Source organism: Salarias fasciatus, chromosome 3 (assembly GCF_902148845.1).
Source record: "Salarias fasciatus chromosome 3, fSalaFa1.1, whole genome shotgun sequence".
Taxonomy (NCBI): Eukaryota; Metazoa; Chordata; class Actinopteri; order Blenniiformes; family Blenniidae; genus Salarias; species Salarias fasciatus.
Genome location: NC_043747.1, coordinates 23,056,804 through 23,077,435, shown reverse-complemented (window position 1 = coordinate 23,077,435; position 20,632 = coordinate 23,056,804). Strand labels below are relative to the sequence as shown.

General features: G+C 42.4%; 2 protein-coding genes across 2 annotated transcripts in view; both read right to left on the bottom strand.

Moving 5' to 3' along the window:
* Nucleotides 1–7,060, bottom strand: part of dysf (dysferlin, limb girdle muscular dystrophy 2B (autosomal recessive)) — a 73,686-nt gene extending 66,626 nt beyond the window's left edge. The window contains 1 exon segment of the mRNA XM_030088043.1: nt 6,924–7,060. Within this exon segment, the coding sequence (XP_029943903.1) occupies nt 6,924–7,011 (88 nt within the window). The 5' untranslated portion in view covers nt 7,012–7,060.
* Nucleotides 7,061–14,666: 7,606 nt separating this feature from the next.
* Nucleotides 14,667–20,558, bottom strand: LOC115382524 (uncharacterized). The gene has a single exon (XM_030084278.1). The coding sequence runs from the start codon at nt 20,556–20,558 to the stop codon at nt 14,667–14,669; it is 5,892 nt and encodes a 1,963-aa protein (XP_029940138.1).
* Nucleotides 20,559–20,632: the final 74 nt, after the last annotated feature.

Below are 20,632 nucleotides of genomic sequence, written 5' to 3'. Positions count from 1 at the left end.
ACCAGAACACAGCATGCTCCATTCAAATCTGTCAATTCATGAGTCCTAAATCCTTTCCACACTCAGACTTGCTGGTCCACTTTTTGAATGCTGCCCCGTCACAAGGTCACAAGGTGCTTTTGAATTTTACTATGATTGTAAATATGTGGGTATAAACATTGGCAGGGAACTTGTCACGATCAAGCCATGGGCACAAGCTGGTGAACGGCTAAAAACCGTTCGTACACTGCTGATGCTGCCACTCGACGCCGATAATATGAAGCAGTTACAGTTTTTTTTTGGCTTTCCTTGTGTCGCCTGAAAAATGAGGTTTGATCTGCTCTCTCAAATCGTGCTGGCTTCTCTGTGAGTCCTCTGAACATCCTCTTACCTCTGAAGGTGACACTGGCCAGGGGGTCCGAGTGTCTCAAGTTGTTGGCTCGCTGAAGAACGCAACGTAACATGGCTGAAAGCTGGCCAGGAGTCCGGCAGAGTTACTGAAAATGCTAAAAGATCTCACTCGGAGAGCGAGGACTCCTAATCCACCTGGCCAACAGGTGAGTATGTTGGCAAGAGAAAAGGAGACAGAAAGTGTTCAGGGATGGTTACATGACCACAAGAGCTCGTTTAATCAAAAACAGCTCCAGTCGTTACCAGAAAACCAGAAGCCACGATTCTGAATGTGTCAGTGTCGAAAAATAATCCAGAGTTTCTTTAAATCCTTCTGAGTGAAAAGAAGAAAAAGCATCCATGAAAAAAGCACAAAGATGATTCTTTCTCTGCTCCGACTCGCATCCGATTGAGTCAGAAACAGTAAAACAAAAGAAGATGATTCCTAAAGAAGCTGGTTTCTCTCTGTCTGACTCACTCCAACAGTCCTGTTGGGAAAGAGGGCAATGAGCGAGTGTGTCAGGAACACACACCTCATATCCAGAGGAAATCTCAACATTTCCTGTGCTTCTTTTCCTCTCCTGTCTCATTGCTGTGAACCCGTCGTGCCCACATATTTGCCAGCACATTATCTACTGACCAACATCTATCTCTTTTAACCCCACCGTCAAGCTGATCGTTTTATATTTTAGGAACTGATTTTAAACCGATGTTCACTTTTAACTCTAAAACTGTGATTTTCGAGGAGTGGGCCAAGTTATTTAAACACACTAAATCTGTTGAGTACACGTACATACACAGCCATTTTCATTGAATGAATGAATGAATGAATGAATACATTTATTCGAGGTACAGGAAAAGCAACACAAAATATATTGCACAATAACTAACACAAAATTCCCCACACTGGGCAGAGAAAAAAAAAAAGATTATACAGAAGCAATATAAAATAATAATAATAATAATAATAATAATAATAATAATAATAATAATAATAATAATAATAATAACAATAATAACAAAAAATGAAAAAGAAGAGAAAAAAAAATTAATTATATAAAAAAAAGAAGAAATAACAAAAACAAACAAAACCCCAACAACAATATTTACAATTAAGAACTAGACATATGTTGTTTTCAAATTTGACTGTGCCTCAAAAAGGAGTGGGATGAAGATAACTTGTTAACTCCCACCCCTTGTCTTCCTAAACATCGTTAGGTATATATATATATATATATATATATATATATATATATATATATATATATATATATATATATATATACACACGCATACATATATACATATATATATACACACACACACACACACACACATATATATACACATATACATACATACACACATATACACAAACACCCATACACATAAACATACCTATTACCATATATATATATATATATATATATATATATATATATATATATATATATATATATATGTATGTGTGTGTGTGTGTGTGTGTGTGTGTGTATACAGACACACACACACACACACACACATATATATATATATATATATATATATATATATATATATATACACACACAAACACACACATACACATATATACACACATACATACATACACACACATGCACATACATATATATACACATATACATACATACATACATACACACATATACACAAACACCCATACACATAAACATACCTATTACCATTATTAATACCACCGCCCTTATCACATCATCAACACATATCAACATATAGAAGGATATCCCCAGTAATTGTAATCAATGGTGCTAATAGTTTATATTTAACTTTAGTTTAAGCATGGTGTTATATGGACCTGCTGCCAGAGGGGGGCAGTCCTCAGGCAACAGGACCACCCTTTGGAAGTGTCTGTACTGTGCATTAAAAAGACAAGAATTGGGAGTCTACTGCTAGATGGTGGTGGCCTCCCAGCAGCAGAGCCCCCCTTGCCTGCCCTATACTAAAGACTTGTTAAGTGTAATATTTATTATGTATTTGTTTAAGATTAGCACAATTATCACTTACTATATTGATTTTATGTTTGCAAAGTAAAATAACATGTTACACATTGATAATAGATATAATAACACAACATCAAAGTATTGTGCTTGATTAAGATATCATAGTAGTTGTAGTAATAGTAATATCAAGTATCATATGTTGATGATGTAATTGTAGTGACAAATGTAGCAGTAGTAGTAATAATAATAATAACAGTAATAGTAATAATAATACCACCAATATATGACTGAATATTAAATACTATAATTGACCAGTAATCTAGTAAAATAGTCTTATATAATACATATAACACTTTAAATAATTGATAATTAAGAACACATTTATGAATTAGCCCAACACAAAACCTCTGTATCGTGAGAATACCATATTTTTAAATCTGGATTTAAACAGATGAATATTTGGACATTGTCTAAGTTGTGGTCCCAGTTGATTCCAAAGTTTCACTCCCCATACAGACACACAGAAGCACTTTCTGGTGGTCCGCGCTGCTTTAATCTTAAAGTTACCACATCCCCTCAAATTATAGCCCCCTTCTCTCAGCATGAATAGCTTCTGGAGATTCACCGGCAGTGTGTTTTTACTAGCTTTGAATAGAACCTGGACTGTATAAAACTCAACCAAATCAGGGAGTTTCAAAAGATTTGCCTGCAAAAATAAAGTGTTAGTGTGGTCGTAATATCCTACCTTATGTATGATTCTTACTGCACGTTTTTGGAGTATAATGAGGGGATGTAATGAACCTTTGTAATTATTACCCCAAACCTCAACACAGTAAGTTAGATAAGGCAAAACTAATGAGCAATATAATAACAGTAATGCATGATAATCTAAATAGTGTTTAGCCTTATTAATGATTGAAATGCTTTTGGAGACTTTACCTTGTATGTGTCTTATGTGGGATTTCCAGGTTATTTTGCTGTCAATAGTTAATCCCAAAAATTTAATTTCGGAAACAGTATCTAAGTCTACGCCATCAATATTTATTACGGGGTCTAAATTGACATTGTAGTATCCAAAGAACATTACTTTAGTTTTGCTTAGATTTAAGGATAATTTGTTAATGTCCATCCATGCTTTCAATTTCATTAATTCATTATTTATATTATGGATTAGATCATTATAATCATCATTAGAATAAAATATATTTGTGTCATCTGCAAATAGGATTAATTTTAGTAATGTATTAGTAATTTTAGAAATGTAGTAATGTAAATTTAGTAATGTCACTCACATTTAAGCAGATATTAAAATGTTTTATTAGGATTCAATCGATTAATACTTGTACTGAATTCGATTGTTGGTTCAAAATCAGATCAACTGAAGAGATCCTGCATTGCTTTTAAAGTCAGAATAGAAAGAGCCACATTTTGAGATGTCACAAAATGTCACTTAAACAGCTTAAAAAAGCAGAAATTCTTGTTTAATTTAAACCTGCTCTAGACGTTATTACAACTTGTGACTGTATTTTGTGTCAAGTCATATATTCCAATTTTTCAAAAGATGAACTCTTTGGTTTTATGCATTAAATGCAACTTTTTGGGAAAAACAAAAAGTGGAAATTATTGAAAATATGATTAAAAAAAAGACAAATAAAAATGTGTGTGTAGCTCCATTACAAAAACAAACGAGAGCACCCACTAGTGGTCCAACATGAAAACTACATCATTTTCATTTATGCATTTCAAGTGTCAGTTAAAATTGTCCCAAAATTATTGGAATATGATTAATCTCATGTCTATGTTTCTTTAAAAAAGTGTGTTTTTTTTATTGTTTCTATTTATTACAGGCCCACAAGAGGGAAACTGAAAGCAGTCTTGATCTCTTGTCCTGATCTCTCAGGTTTCACACACTGATTTTCTGCAGGACTTTATTGCCGTCTATTCACAGGCGTTGATAATGAAGTGTCATATGACTCTCTGACAGTGTCCCAGCGATATGCACAGGCCAGAGGAGAACATGCGCATCGTCTCGGCGATTGTGACGCTTCAGATCATGTGAAGGGAAAACATGAAGCTCGGCTCGTCTGATCCTCACGATGCAGTCAGCTGTGAACTGGACTTCATAACTGAGCATGAAAATATACTCATGTGACACAAATATGTATAGTCAAATAAAAAAAAAAAACATTATATATTGTTAGACTAAATCATATCTTCACATTAATGTGGCCACATTTTGAAAGCGATGTCAATTTACACAGCAAGAGCTTTCTTTATTTCTCGTTTTGTAAATCTGTTCCGAACACTGATGGCTAAGTTTCTTTCCGAGCTTTAAGCATAATTTGCACCAGACTATAATTCCAATATCATGTCCTGAAATTTAATTGGTTCATTCATTCATTTTTTATAATGTGCAGAAAAGTTTAAGTGTCACTTCTTGACATGTTAAACATCTATTTCTGTGAGTGCTACTTTCTCCGTTGAAGTCGGGGTGAAGACCGTCACTCTGACGGGTTTCTCTCGCCCTCACGTCTCTGACGGTTTGGAGGTTTTGGTTCCACACATTGCTGCTTTAGAATGAAGAAATGTTTCCTACAGTAAAGGCTCTAGTAGAGTGAAAGGAGGAAGCAGGACTCCTCATCTTATGACTGCTTCCAGTCAGTACTGCATCAGACAGACAGTAATGGAAGCTGATCGGTTTTCATGACACTGTGACAGACCTCTCATAAAGGAAGCGATGTGGTGGCTTTGGGGAGCAGATGCAGCAGAGGCAGCTCGCAGGAGGAGGAAGTGAATTAAAGCAGAGTGAATATCACATATCCAGGGGGGAGGGGGGAGGTCGAGCGAGTCCTCGTTCCACCATTCGCTGGTGCTTTCACCATCATGCATGCATGTCTGGTTTCTGAGCGAATATCAATCCAAATCGGCCGCAAATCTGCCATCGTTAATGGTTTTAATGGATTGTTTCACTACAAAAACAAACAACAGCGCCCTCCAGTGGCCTATTATGCTAACTACATAACTATCAGTATTTCTGCAGCGTAAACGTGGAACTTTTCTGAAGCAAAAATGCCGAAAAAAATCATCTATTTTTACATGAAATGTGTAAATATTTTTTTCGATTTAGCTTTCAGAAAAATAGCAACCTGAGCTCCTGATTCAAGCAGCGATAGGCTATAGCACACACAGCTATTGGTACAAAATCTGTTAATAAAGCTATTTTTTTAAGTAGTATCTTCAAACTTAGTTGAGATCAACAGCTCTTCTTTCAGGTATAAGCTATCTTACACATTATGATACTGGTACTGTAATACTGTAGTTTCAGCTTCAGATCTTAGCTTAGCTTAGCTTGGCTGAACAAATAAGAAATAAAGTTTAACAAGGTCAAATTTGAGTTATGTGCAGTTTCAGTAATTCAAGGAACAAGTAGTGTATTTTTTATTTATCAAGGCATCCTGAAATATCGCTATTATTTACTGTAATCAAAACCTAGAAAGATTCAACCACAATGGATCACGTGCTGCAGGGAATGGCCTCTGTTACACAGGGAAACTATTGTGCACCGAAGTGTCATGAGTTCATGATACATTTAAAACACACACACACACACACACACACACGCAGACACACTGATAAATGTCACCACAGAAATAAATACAGTAGCTCTCAGGAAGGCCAGATGGACCCTGAAATAAAACTTCTGCTCAAGAGATGTTGTATTTGTCTTGAGGTCGTGCCTTTTAATGATGTCTGTGACCAGATTTATTTATCACAGGGACTTTTTCTGAGTGTGGGAGACAATACTTGAATCTAGCTGTTCGGGTTTTGCACAACCTCTCATAAGAATAAATTATTTTACTTTATATATACATTTGCATGTTACACATTCATTTTCACATTGGCAGAAGTTCAGGCTTTTATGCACCATTGCTGTCAAGTCACATAACTTTGGTGACTGGTTACATTTGCTTTGTTAAAGCAATATATTGAGGTTTCTCTGTGTTCATTCGGGTGATCATCGGATCGTCTGACAGGGGTGCACAGTATTTTAATCCGTGTCCCACCTGCTGATATTCCAGTATGAGCGAATTATTCAAAACCCAACTAACTTTTCCTGATCTGTAAATGTAAACAAAGGTAAATCATAATCTTGAGAAGTGTGTCATTTTTAGACAGCCGTGTTCCCCTTCTTATAGCAAAGACTTTACAATTACCTGCATCCTGTTTCTGAACCAACTGCTTCCTACATACAGCACTGGCCGACCAAACACAATAAGACCTGGACTCGCCACTGGAGAGAGGAATTCTGGGAGGATAAACTCTGGTGACCATGAACAGAACCAAGCTTTGCTGGATTCCATCCTTTCTACTGCATCCTCTGTTCTCGCTCCTCAGTCCCCCCCCCCCCCCCCCCCCCCCACTCCCCGTCCCCACCCTTCCACCACCACCCCACCCAGTGAAAGATGTGTGGCCCGAGGCTTTCCCAGAATAACCTCTCAGCTGTTCCAGGGGATATTAGCGACTGGCCTGCGTGTCCCGGGAGCGACTTCGGCGTCGGGCCCACGTCGTCCATACCTTCATAGGTGACGGTGCAGTAGGAGTCGCTGATGTCGTCGTCCGGCGTCTGCAGGCGCTCTGCACACAAAATAAAGACCCGCAGCATGGCTCCAGTGCAGCACAGCTAAGTATGGCAGTATGATCCCATACATGGACATCAGAGAGAGAGAGAGAGAGAACTGAACAAATGGAGAGAAGACACTAAAGTGAATAACGACTGAGACAGCGACCGGTGGAGCTGCAGCTCTCAGCTGTCTCGATTGGACACCCCACCCACCCCTCCACCTCTCTCTCTCTCTCTCTCTCTCTCTCTCAACACACACACACATACTCGCACAGCATAGGCCCGATGCACCGGCTGACTCACAGACACACACGCTGTCCCTTCAATCACAACAGGCTTAAAGGGCCAGGAACACACACACTGACTCAGCTCCACTCCACTCAGTTTCCAACCACCTTAGCACTAACCCCAACCCTAACCTAACCCTCGTTTCCACTTCACAATTTCTGCTGGCAAGGGATGGCTCGACCAGCATGGGTCGGTATTTCCAAAATCTGTGTCATGCCTCCACTGCATAGGGTACAGTTAGAATGTAGGCGGACTGAACGGCAGCGTAACGACGCAGGTACGCGCCGTCTTCACGTGAGGGTGAACGCAGCGCTCCACTCCGGCTGTTGTGGCGCTTCACTCAACGGGAGTCGCTCTCAGCGGCTCGGCTCTACCGCCGAGCAAAGCCGAAAGTCTCCATTCCCTGTGATAGGGCTTGAAACTTAGTCATCCTAAACAGCACCGTCCAAACTCCAGGCAAACCGAGCAGTGTGTGCAGAGCGGCGTTTAAGAACAACGTGGCGGGTTGGTCGAGAGTGAATGTAACTGCCAGCAGAAGCAGTTTTAATAAATACACAATTTTAGTTCATTTCATAACTTGATCTAGATTAAAGGTCAGTAATAAATAAATAGTTAGAATCATATTTTAGAATTAATGTTAAAGGGTTCATTAAAGCTAGGGTTGGCGATCTGAATGAGATACATTTTTTTAAATACTGGTTAAAATGATCTTTATGACCCAATGGGAAGCAATTCATAGCGTGTTTTTAAAGTAGTTTGGAAAATATCCGCTATCTACAGCAGGAGTAAAACGGGACAAACAGCAACCAATAGTCTTGCAGGTGTTGTGCCGAATTATGCATGCCTGCCGAGATCTGCATCCCCTGGTCGCGGGAGCACGTCCGCTCCGCTAAAACGGAAACTATGAGATACCAAACTGTTTTCTACGGCAAAGTACTTTTTGATAATGAAAAGATGCTATATGAAAGCTTGGATTTCTTCGCAGTTGAAGCATTTGATTGAAGTTCAGATTCGAAATTAAAAATGTAATGCCGAAAAATATGTCCGAAACTCATTTATTTACAATAAAGACAGGATAGTTTATTCCACGTTTATATAATTCATGTGGTTTGATTAAAAGACCCGCATATGTAACGTGTTTCGTGTGTTCGGCAGGACACACTTCGTCTCTGCCATACTGCCGAGATTTGCGTATCCTGTTTTTTTTTTTTTTTTTTTTTGTTAAGGGGGGGCAAATAAGTTTCACGTTTACCAAACCATGTGAATTATATAAACGTGGAACTTATTTTGCCCCAGAAAACCAGGGGATGCCAATCTGCCGAATAATTCATCCCGCCTCTTAACTGCTGTTAAGCAGGGGATGCAGATCTCGGCAGGCATGCAGAACTCGGCACAACACCTGGGACACCTTTTTTTAAACCAATCAAATCCCTTCGCTGTTCGACCTGCCCCCTGCGCGCACTGACCCTGGTTCAGTGCGCGCATAGAAGGACAGAGAGTCGTTGCAGAATGGCGGAGAAGAATGTTTTGCGGGTTTACTTACCGTTGAGTGCGCCATAACTTGGCGTAGTGCAAATAAAGAAAAACGAAGAAACGAAGCGCTGAGGACAGGTTACGCCAGGAACGCACAGGACGCGAAAGCGCCGCGCGCCGCGAACGTCTCCGCTCCCAACGGGAGCTCCTCCAATGGGGTGGGAGCTGGGCGGAGCCTTGGGGAGATGCTACAATCGTGCTACATGCTAGTTTTCCAAGATTGCCAACCCTAACTTTAAAAGGTGGAACTAAAGTTCCTAGTTAATAGTAGGATGATTTATGTTAATGCAGAGATGAAGAAGAGCATGCAGGAGAAAGAGGAATAACTGTGGAGTCTGTTTCCTGATGGTGCAGTTTCATGAACGTCTTTTGAGCCCCTCGACCGGGCCAATGAGGTATAGCGTTTTCCTGTGTGCAAAGTATTTTATTTTGTATTATGTCTCTATTATTTTTTAAGCGTCATGTGATAGGTGCATGATCATTATTGAAGGACGTGTTACACTTGTTTGAGTTGCAAATATTTACTTTATGTATCTTGTTATGTGTGAAATGTCTTGCATTTATTTGTGCTTTATGTGTTTTAATGTAGTTTTCACGGTTCAGTAAACGCCCGTGAACAGAATGCTTTCAAGCTCGTGTTTTCATCTTAATGGGAGCAACAGTGACACATGATGGAGAAGCTGAAGGGTAGGTTGAGAGGATTAGTTACAAAGTGAAAAGGCTCCAGTATGGCGTTCCTTGTAAGTCTTTTTCATTGACATAGTCGATTACCCAGTTCAGTAAGTGTGTTCCTTTGCATTTCATTGGCCTACTTTCATTTCATGCAGACCCTTACCTTGAACTGACCTACACCTACAGCTTAACCCCATGTTTGTGACCTGATTTTCATAATTTTTGTGTCCTCCAGGGCTATTTGTTAAAATGTCTCAGTCTGCACAAGTGCAAAAGAACAAGCAGACACACGCACACACACACACACACACACTCACATATACTATATGTATATCGATGACTCAAGTTGTTTTGACCTAATTCATCAATACAACAAAACGAGCCCAAATTTAGGACATGGAATTTTTTTTTTACCTGAAAACTATGTTTTTGCAACTTTTTGAAAATGTTCTGAGTCCGTGTAAATGGTGGAAAATGTAACTTTTTGAAAATGCTCCAAATCTGTCTGAATTTAAATGGGAGGAAACAACTTTTTTAAAAATACTCCAAATCCATGTAAACGGGTGGAAAAAGCTACTTGTTGAAAACGCTCCAAATCCTCCTCCCTGTAAACGGGGGAAAATGCAACTTTCTGAATATACTCTAAAAAAATCTTCTTAGAAAATGGGTGAAAATGCTTTTTCACATTTTGTCTAAATATAAATGGGGGATAATTAAACTTTTTGAAAAATGTTCCAACTCTGTGTAAACGGACAAAAGTGCAACTTTCTTCTGAATTGTGTTCTGCAGCATGTATGTTTGGTTTCATTACGAAAACAAACAGCGCCAACGTGTGGCCTGGCATATTTGCTACATTGCTTTCAGAGTTTCTGTCATTTCCCTGCAAAAAGACATTATTAGTTAGGGACCGAGCCCGAGGGCGAGGTGGCCTCAACTGAGGCCACCTTGCCTGAGGGCAAGGCCTCTATTGTTCTTCGTTCGTTTCTTATTATTAGGGACCGAGCCCGAGGGCGAGGTGGCCTCAACTGAGGCCACCTTGCCTGAGGGCAAGGCCTCTATTGTTCTTCGTCTGTTTCTTATTATTATTATTATTATTATCGTGCCGCCGCTTTGAACCCTAATTTGACCCCCTAAACATGCATGAAAACTCATCAAATTTGGCAGGTACATGCAGACTGGTGAAAAATTTCATAAAATGGAAAAATTAACCCCATATCTCCATCCGCTCTCTAGCGCCACCTAGAAACGTGAAAAAAGCCCACCGTAACTCGCAGGAATGTCGCAGAGAGATCAAACCAACTCTCATGCATTCGTCTCTTCGAGATCTACAAAAAAGGATCTGTTTTTTTTTGGCTAAAACCAACAGGAAATCCGCTATTTTGAGTTATATGTCAAATTTTGATGAAAATCAGCCGAAAATGACTCCTCCTTTAAAAATTATCTGTGTCGAGACCGCTTGTCGTGGAGACGTCAGGGTGGTGCCAAATAAAAGAGGACAAGTTTCTCTCACAAAGTTGTTAAAAACTTTTTCAAAAGTCTCAGGGTGTGGATTTTATTAACCCTTAAAGTTTGAAGTCTGAAAACGCACTTGCAACACTACAATGGACAGTGCGACCCGCACGAATGTCGCAGAGAAATAAAATCAACATGGATGAGTTCGTCTCATCGAGCTCTACAATTTACCAAGAGACATACCTATACCTAAATCCAACAGGAAGTCCGTTATTTCCTGTCAAATCAAATGTGCCTCAAAACACTTTTCACTCAAAAACCACTAATATGGACTGTTTCACCCTTCACAGTGTGGTACAGAGAAAAGAAACATATGCACGCGTTCGTCTCATCGAGATCTACAACTTTCTCACTCGTGCCTATGACCTAAATGCAACAGGAAGTCCGTCATTCACACTTTCTGCTCAAAATTTTGCTCAAATTTTGCTCAAAAATCTCACCTTCTTCATCAATTAAGCCTCCCGTTTCAAAACTATAAGTCTGACTGCTCTGAAAAGCTCTACAGTGAAAGACAACTAAATTTCCTATCACTTTCTGACATTGTTTGCTCACTTTGGTCCACGGAAATGCATTTCCCCAGCTGTTTTGACCAAAGAGAAACTGTGTGTCTGCCGAGTCACACTCTAACATCATGTGACCTACTTAAGCCATATATGGGCATAGCAGCTGGCCCGACTGATCTGGGACCAGCTGTAAAACATTCTGCATGTTGTACCTGCTTTCCACAGTAGATGGCGCACCGTGACCACAAATCACACATGACTGAAGCAACAGTGCCCCTGCAGCAGCAAGCCACTGAGGAAGCAACACTTGAAACACATTGGAATGGTCCAAACAGCTGTCACCCTGCAGAAATATCACCTGATACACACCATACACCTGAAATCACTCTTTAACAGGTGTATCGATGATGGATGGATGGATGGATGCATGGATAGATTGATACACAGACAGACAATGGTATGGAATGACACTATTGTGACACTCAAATTGATATATATATATAACCCACACATGACTATCAAAATAAAAGCCTCAGATCCCTTCAAACTAAAAGTCACATCTTTGCAAAAAATGACATTTGTTCAAGAGCAGCTTCATAATTTCGGATTAAAGTGTTAGTGGAAGCTTGTACCACATTTTGAAATTATAAGGTCACAATTCCTTTAAAATAAAAGCCTATTTACAACTGAAAATGAGGTCAAGTCATGAAAATGGATGTTTATGGAGGAGCAAGGTTCCCAATGACCTGGACACCTGGACTGGTGTGTCTGCGAGTCCCACTCTAACAGCATGTGACCTAATTAAACCATATATGGGCATAGGAGCTGGTCCAACTGATTTGAGACCTGCTGTAAAACAGTCTGCATGTTGTACCTGGTTTCTACAGCAGGTGGCGTATAGTGACAATGACACATGACTGAGGCAAGAATGCCATTTAACTGCAAGGTGTATTGCTTTCACATTGGCAGTTTTTTCACCATTGATCATTGGCTTCACTTTGATCTTTCACTGGTTTGCACAAGTTATGCGACATATACCCATCTGTGAAATAAATGTTCTCAGCATGATGCACTTCACATTCACTACACAATGTGTGAACTACAGGTTTACAGCAGCAGTCTCCTAGTGGCTTCCATTGTTAATGTTTACATTAAGTCACTGCAGAAACAACACAGCAGACACTTGAAATCAGTTTTTCAGCAGGTCACATGGGTCATGATCCACGCTACAGTTTCACAACACAAACTTATTGAACTCAGATCACTTTGAAATGACCTTGAACACAATCAAAATGTTTTATTCCCCAGTTTGACTAAATGAACATCTTTAAGGTCAGAGAACATCAACATTCCGTTCCAGCTGTGAATACAGGAAAACATCTGCCTTTGTCAGGAACAAGTACAGAACTGAAGAGCATCTCTGGAGAATGGTTCACTCAAATTTTCCTCAGTGAAGTAACAGAACTGTAAGCTCACTTGAGATCCACTACAGCAGAAACTCCTCATTGATTTATAGACAGACAACATTTTACAGTCAACACTCAACACTTGATCATCACAGGTTAGCTCATCACAATGATTCATCTATAACAACTAACACACGTGAGTTAGATTAAATTTATTAACTAAATTATAAATTGAAAGTTCAACTGAAAATTATTAAGAGGTAATCAGTAATCAAACTTTACTGTGTTTACATTCAGAAAATAACCTACCCACACACCTAAAAAAATCTTGTGTTGAAAATGTTAGTATATCTAAAATTTTATACAATACATGCCCTGGAAACAATGCTCTCTAGCAACATCCAAGTAGTGGTGTGTCCTCCATAGCGCCCATGTCCAGGAAATAATGTCCACCAGGAACATCAAAGTGGTGGCGTGTCCTCCACAGCACCATCAGCTGAACACACAGCAGCATCTTCAACCAGAAGGTTCACCTGGAGAGAACAAAGCAAACAGATGCCTGTAGTAAACACCTTCACTGATTCCTCATTCAGGAGATTCAACAACACAGATTAGAGACACACAAGAGGAGAATAACAGGAGAGAGAGTCTGCTTGGCTGCTCAGATATGACCAATGTTTAAAAAATGATGAAAACACCTCAGATTCACATTTCCTTCTCAGTCCACCATTGCTATTTCAGAGACTCCATCAACAGAGTGCTCAGAGCACCAGTGATCATCATTGGCGTTTTCTTTTAAACTGGCATGACTGAGACCTTCAGGCAGGGGGGGGGGGGGGGGGGGGGGTGTTAGTACAGTTCTGGGATAACAGGTCTTGTTTGGATTCTGTTCAGGGGGGGGGGGGGGGGGGGGGGGGAACAAAGCAACATTTGTACAAACAACATCTATAATATAACTACATGTCAGACCAGTCAAAAAAACATCGTCTCCAATAATATGTACAGTTCAGTTGTTGCACTGAAAGTCTTCCTGATGCGTTCATTCAGAACATGTTGGAGATGAAAATTAATGTCTCATCAGTGACTGACTGTACATCCTTTAAAAGACTGGAGTTCAATAACATTTTACACATCAAACCTCAGTGAAGACTGATGAACTCTGAAGCAACACATCAGGAAGAAAAGAAGACAAGGTGGATCACAGAGCACAGCTAGGACTGGCAAACAGAGACTGACATCTGGAACCAGGGAACCTGCAGCTGGAGACACATCTGGAACCACAGAGCACTAAGTACAACACAGAGCCAAGCCGAGAACCACACTTGGAACCAAAGTTACACCTACAACTACAAAGACCAGGTCCAGGACCACAGAGGCACACCTGGAACAACACAAACAGAACCACAGAGAGACACCAAGAACTGCAGGCAGTACAGAGCCATGATTCCACTAATATTTATAAATACATGATTTCATTGAACAAATACATTCTTCACAGGTTCAACCTGAAACTTGTCAATAAGTTAAATACCAAAATATTTGCAAGACCATCTTGTAATTCATACATAACTCATTTCATATCATAAAATAAACTTGTTAAAAACCTTCAATAAATACACATAATACATAACAGGATTTGGAGTGGCAGATAAAGTGCTTTAACGGAAAACCCTCAACAGCAGCATCGCTGCACAACGACTCAGTCCCCTCTATAATACAACTCATCAACAACACACAGCAAGACTTGCTTCGGCCCACTGCCACGTAGCTCAGTTTGACTCAATCAGTCCAAGTCGTCCTCTAACATCCCCTCAACATCTTCAAACTCCACATCATCCAGCTCAAACCACCTGTCCAGCTCCTCTAGCTGCCCCTGGTCACCTCCAGCTCTGAAACTACACAGAATTCCTTCATGATCACTGAAGTACGTGGGCATCACTGCACATTCCACATCAAACCGTCTACTTCTCACATAAACGTGATCAATCAGAGTCCCCTTTTCTGTGCTCGCTTGTGTCACCAGCTGGTCAAATCCTTTGCTTCCCATTAATTTGCTGATTGATGATCCTGTTAAAATGTTCTCATTGAAATCTCCCATGACTACAATGGTGTCACTGATTGGATTAAGCCAACGCAGCAACCGCTGCAGGTTCTGCTTGAAGAGGGAATTTGGGTAACGTGGTGGACGATAAACTACTGCCATCACCATGTTGAATTTGTTCCACAGGCACACCAAACACTCCAGATCCAAATCGGGTGCCTGCAGGATGTCACAGTCTGAATCTGCTGGCCTGTACAAACCAACTCCACCATGTTCTAAAGCCTGCAGCTCTAACAGTTTGGGCTGACTGCTGCTGTAACACAGAGCACGAGGGCGGCTGTGGAAGGAGTAGCCGTCAATCTGGACGCTGTCTAGTGAGGACTGTGCAGTGAGCCACGTCTCTGTGACAGCAATGCAGGTAGGCTGCAAATGCTGTGTGCAGGACACCAAATCCACCAGGTGGCGACTTAAGTTTTGAACGTTCATTAGATACACTGACAGAGTGGGCGTGTCTAATGAAGGTTGTGGCTGCTCAATCAAAAATGGAGGCATCCTGTCCAAGGCCTCCTTGATGGTGTCCTTGCAGTAAATGGACTTCTCTTTAAAGTTCATGATGATCAGTCCAGACAAATCCCTCACACGACTCAGAGCTACGTAGGCCTGGCCAGGTGCAAACACCTTCTCCAAACACACCACGGCCCGGTCCACCGTCAGGCCCTGCACCTTGTGGACGGTGCATGCCCAGGCCAACTTCAGAGGGAACTGACGACGCAAACCTCCACGCTTGGTGGCCTTCTCCTCCACCGGATCGATGGCAGTAGAGAGCCGGCAGGCCACTGCAGCATGTGAGCGCTTCTTCCTCCTCTGGGAGCCAATTTTCTCATCGTCAAATTTGACATAAACTGTCTGAGGAAAGTTGTCACCCTGTCTCAACTGGATATGAGTGACTGTGCCACATGCTCCATTGACCAGACCGTCTTCCACGTCCACATTCTTACACAGCATCACACGGGCGTCTGGACCCAGACTCAGAGTCTCCTCTAAGGACGTGTCCAACGCCGCACTGTGATGCCCCGCCATCAACTCCAGCTTCCCCGTACTCCTGTTGTTCATGAAGTCCTGAGCTTCAATGGTCACAGGATCGGGACACGTCCGACACAGCTGCTTCAAGTTGTGCTCATTCACTTTACGGTTAGTGGGGAAAATGTGCAAGGCTGAGCTCTCCTCGCCCGTCTCACAGCTCTTCAGGATGTGGACGTCACTCTCCAACATGGGGGTGTCTCTGGAACGCACTCTCAACCTGTTGAGCAACTCGGCAAACACGCTGTCCTTCTGCCTCACCACCGTGGTCAGCTGCACCACATTGAAGTGGCACCACAGGTCCACACCCACCTGACTGCTGTACAGAGGCTTCCCTTTAACGGGAGGCAACTGGTAGAAGTCTCCCACAGCGATCACACTGACATTACCGAATGGGGAAAAGTCTCCAGTCTGCTTGATCTGCCTCAAGCGGCCATGGACGTACGCCAACAGAAGGTGATCCACCATACTGATCTCATCAATCACTAGAATTTGGAGGTGACGGAATTTAGCTCGCAGAGAGTTTAGTTTATCTTCACCCAGAGGGATGTAAGGTAAACTACACTGTTTGCCGATGCTCAAGGTGTGGTGAATTGTTGCTGCGTTTAAATTGTACGCAGCTATTCCTGTTGGAGCCGTTAACAAAACACAGATCTCGTCTGGTTGATCACAAAGTGTTGACAGCAGCCTCCCTGCCTCGTACTGGATGGCCCTGATTAAATGCGTTTTCCCCGACCCCGCCCCCCCAGTCAGAAAGACATGCAGAGGCGGTGGGTTTTCACCCCTCACCTTCTGCAGACACCACTGCCTCACCTGGTAGAAAACAGCCTGCTGTGTCTCATTCAGAGACCTAACTAGAGCTAAGCCCTCAGCACGAGACAACACCAGCCTGTTCCTCTCTAACTGGGCCACCTGTCGGCCACGTTCCTGCAGATCTGGAACGTTCTCCAGACCCTCCACCAACTGCTCATCTGCTATCTCTGTTGCCTGTTGCTCTCTCAACTCTTCAGCACACTCGTCGCGTTCCAGCTCCTGTTCAGGACACAGGTCCCCCCAAGCGTCTTCCTCAAGGCCGTGGACATGGTGAGCGATCTCCTCAGCACGCTCCAGGTTCTCAGGATCGATCTCAAACCGGGCCCTGTTCTCATCCACCACCACCTTGACTCTATGGACGGAGCTGTCGCCAAACGTCACCTCACCGTCGTTATAGAACTGTTCAAAGAGCTGGAAGCCCTCGGGCTTGAGCTCTGAGTCACTTCTATAAGGAAGGAACAACTGCAGCACACCCTGAAAATAAGCCTCCCGTTGTTTGTCCAAGTTGAAACGCATGTAGCGGACAACTGCAAACTGAGACCGTGTTCTCCTCAAGATGAAGCCCAATCTGTTCCTCAACTCGATTCTGTTTGGAGAAATTTCATTCCTGGTGAGAACACGATACTCCGACGCAAACGTGGCAATACACATGTTGTCAAACACACCACCATCAGGCCTGTTCCTGTACCTGTCCACTATGCTGGTCATCCACATGTCATCTGAGCTCAGATCACGTGATGACGCCCTCTCCTTCAGGACATGGAGGGGTAAACTCATCCTCACGATGTTGTTCCCTGTTGGAACAAACACCACCTTCCTGGAACACTCCTTCAGGTGCATGTTGGTTAGCCTATACACCGCCTCCTGGGCACAAACGTCCCTGTTGTGTAAATACACACTGCCCAGCTTCTTCAGGGCTTCTCGAGCAGAGAGGTTTCCTTCTTTGGATGCTTCTTTTTGGGCGTTGTTCAATAGTAGGCCAATTTCTCTCTCTGCTTTCGTAATATATGAAATGATGTAAACAATTACGGCGTAGGCGTCGGTGACAAAGCTAAGGTCCATGTTAGCGTTCCAGCACTTCAACAACTTCTTGCTATACTGGTTTACCCACACCTCCTTCAAGCCTCTCCTATAAACAACCTTGGTCTTCTTCTCTAACCTCCTGTAGGCCGTTTCAAAGATATCCTGGTTGATGTGTTGACTGGCAAACAACTCCTCTACACTATCAAACGGCTCCTCCTCCCTGATAGCTTTGCTCACAGATGCCAAAATCTCCTTTGCGACCTCCTTCTTCATCGGGTTATCCTTCTCAAAGCACTTACAGACCAGCTTGTTCTCTGAATCAGGATTCTTCTGGGCCTCCTTCAGCTTCTGTTTGTCACAGCGACATTCCTTCATCTTACAGAGGAATGTACGCGTAGTAGCAGGTTTTGGAAAATGGAAACGACACGTTGTTTTGTTCTTCCGACAAGACTTTGAGTGTCGTTTGGAATGTGTTTGAACCGACGACACAATATCCAATAACGCGTCGTCATCTGAGGGCAGCTCACACGTTACATACTGATCAATAAACTCGACCACCTCCTCATCTGTGTTCTGGTCAATTTTAGGAGCGCCCTCGATCCAGAACAAGCAGTGAACATGAGGAGAACCGCGCTGCTGAAACTCAACACGGTAGAAATGATCGATGATTCTGCCAATTGGCTCAGAAGGAGACATGAGAACCTCTTTCAGAAAACAATGCCACCTGTAATCAAACATCCTGGCCGCAGTAACTGGATTACGCCGCAACAACTCACACCTGTCTGCCCACTCCAAATCCTCCACCGTCTGCACTCTGCCTTCCTGTTTCAGGATGCTGGTCAGAAGGTTCTGCCAGCGCAGATCTGCAGACGAAAACGAACAGAACCACGTAGGGATGCCTAACTGACGGACACAGGCAAAGATGTCCTTCTGCACAGACTGCCAGAACGCAGGAGTCCCTCTAATAGGCCTCAGGAACCGGAAACCCTCATCAAACTGCAACAACTGCTTCAGAGACTCCTCATCCTGCAACATCCTCTGGCTAATCTGTGCAGAGCCCTGATCACCTTTTCCCTTACGCAGTGCAACAGAAACACTAGACACCACCCTGTCCATCTCAGACATGAACTGAGCAAAAAAGATATACTCAACATTTCGCGCAAAACGGCCATCAGCGTGCATGATCCGGTTATTAAAATAACGCGACAACGTCAAAGCATGATTCCGCTCATGATGGAAGGTCTTCTGTCCTAAAGGAAACAACACGGGGAAACACTTGGCTTCGTTTGAATCATCAGAAAGCATCCGGACTGGACTGTTCCCCTCTGCAGGCGCTACATTGACTATGTCCTCAAAATACTGGTCTAGAGCCTCCTGACCAATATCAACAGGCATAAGACAAGTGTCCTGAAACATGCAGTGTTGCTGTCTGTCATGTAACATTTCATCTTGAATTATGTCTGCTGATTCCTCCACAACAACATGAACAACTGCAGGCCTTTTCTGAACCTCACCACCATCCTGATGGGCCACCTCGCCCTCTACAACAACCTGAATATCACCTTTCTCCTTCACTGTCTCATCCTCACAGTCTGACTCACCCTCTTCCTGCTCCTCATCTTCTTGTCTACTAAACTCATTGACCCAGTCCTCATTGAACTCAATGTCTTTGTAATAAACATTGGTTCTCTTTAAATAGTCTAGCGCCTGCCTGACACGTAGAGTATCCACAAACTGATACTCATAGTGTCCCTTGTAGGTCAACTTCCTCTTCAGCTTGACCTGTAACAGAGAGCCTTCCATACTCGACCGAGGCAACACGCTGGTCGTCTGAACAATGTTGGCTGGAACACAGGTGACTGGTCCATGTACTCCATTCTGCCCTCCCTTAGGCAGCGCCAACATCTTCATGAACGGAATATGCAACGCGATCAGGTGCTGCTCTAAACTATGCAAGCATCCCAGTTCAGGTGGAATGGGATCAAGCTGCAGGTCATTGATCCAGCACTCAGCTGGAGTCTCACCTTTACTGAGCTTAGAATGGCAGGTGTAGCAAATCCAAAGGTGTCCTCTAGAAGGAACCAGTTGACAGGGCTCAGCACACTCTTCAATACAACAATGCAAATAATCGTCACTGATGCACCTCTCCGCTACACGAGCCGATTCTGACCTGGAACTATAAACCTCCCTCTGACAAGTCAGCACCTGATGCCTGAACAACAACCGATGGCAAACGCAACAGACAAAATCTGGACCGTCTTTAACCTTGTCGACAAACTGATCCATAACAAAACCAAAATCCTGAGACTTGTCCTTTATCTGCTTCCTACTCAACTCAACACGAGCAATGACTTGCTGCCTGTGTTCTAAACTGTCACTGTACTTCTTTCTGCTGATGGATTTAGTGTTCTGCCTGTGCTGTGAGTCTGTTTTGTACTTGACAACACTACTTTCTTTTACCTTCTGCCTGTGCTGCGAGTCTGTTTTGTACTTGACAACACTACTTTCTTTTACTTTCTGCCTGTGCTGCGAGTCTGTTTTGTACTTGACAACACTACTTTCTTTTACCTTCTGCCTGTGCTGCGAGTCTGTTTTGTACTTAAAAACACTACTTTCTTTCACCTTCTGCCTGTGCTGCGGGTCTGTTCTGTATTTATTAACACTATCCTTTTTGATCCTTTCTCTGTGTTCAATATCTCTATATTTACAAATACTCATTGTTTTAATTCTCTGCCTATGTAATAAATCTTCAGAATACTTTTTTATACTACAAGCTATTTCCTTCTTTTTTA

What these genes read in the sequence shown, in the direction of transcription:
- LOC115382524 (XM_030084278.1), bottom strand. Translation starts at nt 20,558, where the DNA reads ATGAGTATTTGTAAATATAGAGATATTGAACACAGAGAAAGGATCAAA.